The 3163-nt window shown below is 40.2% G+C and overlaps 1 protein-coding gene across 1 annotated transcript; it reads left to right on the forward strand.

Moving 5' to 3' along the window:
• The first annotated feature begins 235 nt into the window (after nucleotides 1-235).
• LOC140947924 (neuropeptide Y receptor type 2-like) lies at nucleotides 236-1596 on the forward strand. Its single transcript, XM_073397151.1, has one exon. It carries the CDS (start codon nucleotides 366-368, stop codon nucleotides 1497-1499), a length of 1134 nt encoding a protein of 377 aa, XP_073253252.1. The 5' UTR covers nucleotides 236-365; the 3' UTR covers nucleotides 1500-1596.
• The last annotated feature ends 1567 nt before the right edge of the window (nucleotides 1597-3163 follow it).

The following is a 3163-nucleotide window of genomic DNA, read 5'->3' on the forward strand; positions in this document are numbered from 1 at the left end:
TTATTTGCTTTTCATACCCTGTCCTCTCCCACGCTTGTCTAGTCGGCACACACCCACCTAGCCTGGGTAACCAGCGTTTCCGTTTGGTTTCGGAGCAAAGAAAGACCGATCCTCGTTCTTTGCTCCGAAACCGCACGCAAACGTATGTTTTATGACTATGTCACCCCCACTACCCCCGGGGAGGGGAATTCAACAGCATTGTCGTAAACAGGAACATAATTAGGGGGATAAAGCCTCCACTACTTTAAGCACTTCTCGCAATACTAACGTCTTAGCAAGCTGGTACCCACAAGAATAATCGACAGACCCAACAGTGTTCGGTGAATTTACGTGCATACTTGAACGCAAAGAAGTTCTGCGTCCAGATGTCTTCAAATTTAAGTTCGCATTTAGATGGATCAGAGACACATCTTGAAGGAGGTCAACCCACCACGGCATGGAATGTGATAGTGATACAAGCCTTCGCTTACTACATAATGATTCTTCTCTCCTTGATCGGTAACACAGTGGTTATCAAGGCCATTAAAAGGACTGGAATAACTCTCCGAAGGCAAGTACACTATATATTCATCGTAAACTTGTCTGTAGCAGATCTTCTCTTCGCCTTAGAGAACATTCCCATGGTCTGCACTCATCTGCTACTCAATGGAGCATGGAAAATTGAAGGCAACGTGGGCACCTTTTTGTGTCGGTTTGATCTTTTCTTATCCATTATTCTTATTTTGGTCTCAAATTTGACCATTCTGGCGATCGCTTTCGAGAAATTTTGTGGTATATTTTTTCCAATGAAAACGTTTGTCTCAAGAAAACGATCTTATGTAATTGTTGGGTCCACGTGGCTAATCGGCGCGCTCTACGCCTCTCCGTTGTTTTCATCTGGTTTTGCCAAACTTAAAAACTATCCCGACGGAAATTATCGATGTGATCTTTGCATCATGTGCGAAAAGGTTGTTAATTGGTTTATTTTACAAACAGCAGTCCTGGCGACTGGATTCGTAATAACTCTGATTCTTTATTCAGCAATTGGTAAGAAAATATGGCTTCGAAAAACCCCTGGATTTCAATTCCGCGAATTCCAACGCAGAGCTGAAGTTAAGAAACACAGAGCAATAAAAATGCTGGCAATGTTGGTGTTCGTATTTTACATTTCCTTCATACCATTTTGGATTTACCAGCTTTCAATATATCTCAGCTTCCACAAAATCCTTGGACCAAAGTACGGTCAAATTTCAGCATTCCTCATGTACTGTAACGGGGCCATCAATCCGCTAATTTACAGTGTTTATAATTTGGACATTCGTGGTGAGTTTAAGGCCTTGCTTACGTGTAAAAAACCGACAGAGAGGCCAAGAAGCTTGATGACAATACAAACAAGAAGACAAACTGAAACGACTGCAGAACTAACTGTCAAGAACAAAGTTTGTCCATGTAACAAGACTCATCAAGAAGTCACCGGCATGAAAAACGAAGGATTTATTTACGAGGACACACGTTTGTGATCTATGTAATCAAGACTATAGTGCTTATAAGATAGCGAAAACATTACCTGTAGTTTTAGTAAAACGATACGGAATGACTGTAACTTTCGCGCCATGTCATGGATGGAGGAAACTAGGGAGGAAATAATGAGTCACGCGAGCAAAACGTAAGTCACGCTATCTAAATGAACTCACGCTATTTTGTGTCATGTGAGCTTTATCACATCATGCCTATTTAAGGCCTCTGACGACTCGTTTTGTATGTCTCGACAGCACGTGCACACTTAGCAGTGTTTTTTTAATTTTTGAAAGTGTTGCTTTCCAATTGTTGGAAGTTGTGGAAATGATCAGTTTTAGTATTATCAGTCAAATCAAATACTTTGTAGTCTGATCAAAATAAAATCATGTAAAAATGTCCAAAATGTTCCTGGCATCGCTTTGTGGTCACAAGTGGGACTGTTTCATTCAGCACCTTTCAAGCGAGTTTACCGTTTTCTCGTAGCAAAGTGTTAGTAAACCTAAAGGCGATGCTAGGCAAGAAACAGTTCAAACGCATTTAATTCTTGCTTAATGAGACAGTTTGCTTGCACGGTTATTTCTTACTTACGGCTTAGGGGGAAAAAACTCGCCATTGGTTCAGACTCTTGAGACGAGAGTGACGTCACTTGAACTTTGGATGTGAGTTCTTTTAAATCAATTCTTGCTCAAGAAGTGCAAATGTAGGGTTAAACGTTGCCCTTTGTACCTTAAAGGAAAATTTGAAAAGATAACTGCGGTCACAGACACTCATTCCCGTGTGCTTTCAGTACTTAATTATTCACTGAGAAAATAGTAATTAAAATGCAAAGAGTTCTGTTCTTCCGACAATCGCTTTTAAAGGTAAAGCCTCAATAGAGATGCTGTTTATAGTTGTGAAGAGACCGTCTCATAGTCAGCGTGAAAAATAGCAAATAAGACCAGAGGTTAGTATGCGAGTAAGCTCTCTTGAATCGGTGGTAAAGAGATTGTTTGCAGGCAAGAAATGTTATGGGATCATATCGTAGGCGTTAGTCTATCATCGGCATGTAATCAACCGCGCGCCCAGGGCTATTTGCGCCGCTCCGTTTCCCGAGGGTTTAACGAGTCTTGAGACCAGATTGCTCATTTTCTGATCATAAGAAGCAACAAACGAAACTGACTTCACTTAAAAATTGAATTCGCGCTGCTTCAAACTTAATCGCGCTTATTCAATGTCCTTCAATTCGTCAAATGCTGGTAAATTTTTCTGGAGTTGATTTCTGAAAGACTGTCTCAAAGTTCGGGAAAAGAAAAAGAAAGTCGTTGTCTTTGTTCACGTCCTCCACAAAACGTGAAATTAGGCACCTCCACGTCGTAGTTGTGCAGTGACGCAAATAATATGTACAAAATGCGTGCAAAGTTGTTGTTTTGCCAATCTAATTAAAAACCTATTACTTTTTTGAATCGGCTCCTGTTTGAATACAATCTAAGCGGCGCTATAAAATTTGTATCTGTTCGGACATCCTGTGGCAACTCGAGTATTTGCGAAATTACAAGGGCTTCAGTATAATTTTCCCGAAAATTTTAGATGCATTTTAAGGCTTTAAGAAAGTAAGAATTTTTCTGATTTCTCTGTCCACCGCATTTTCGAATCCGAAAATGTTAGGTTTTCTTTCACTACCAAAAAT

This window comes from Porites lutea, chromosome 9 (assembly GCF_958299795.1).
Source record: "Porites lutea chromosome 9, jaPorLute2.1, whole genome shotgun sequence".
NCBI classification, from domain to species: Eukaryota; Metazoa; Cnidaria; class Anthozoa; order Scleractinia; family Poritidae; genus Porites; species Porites lutea.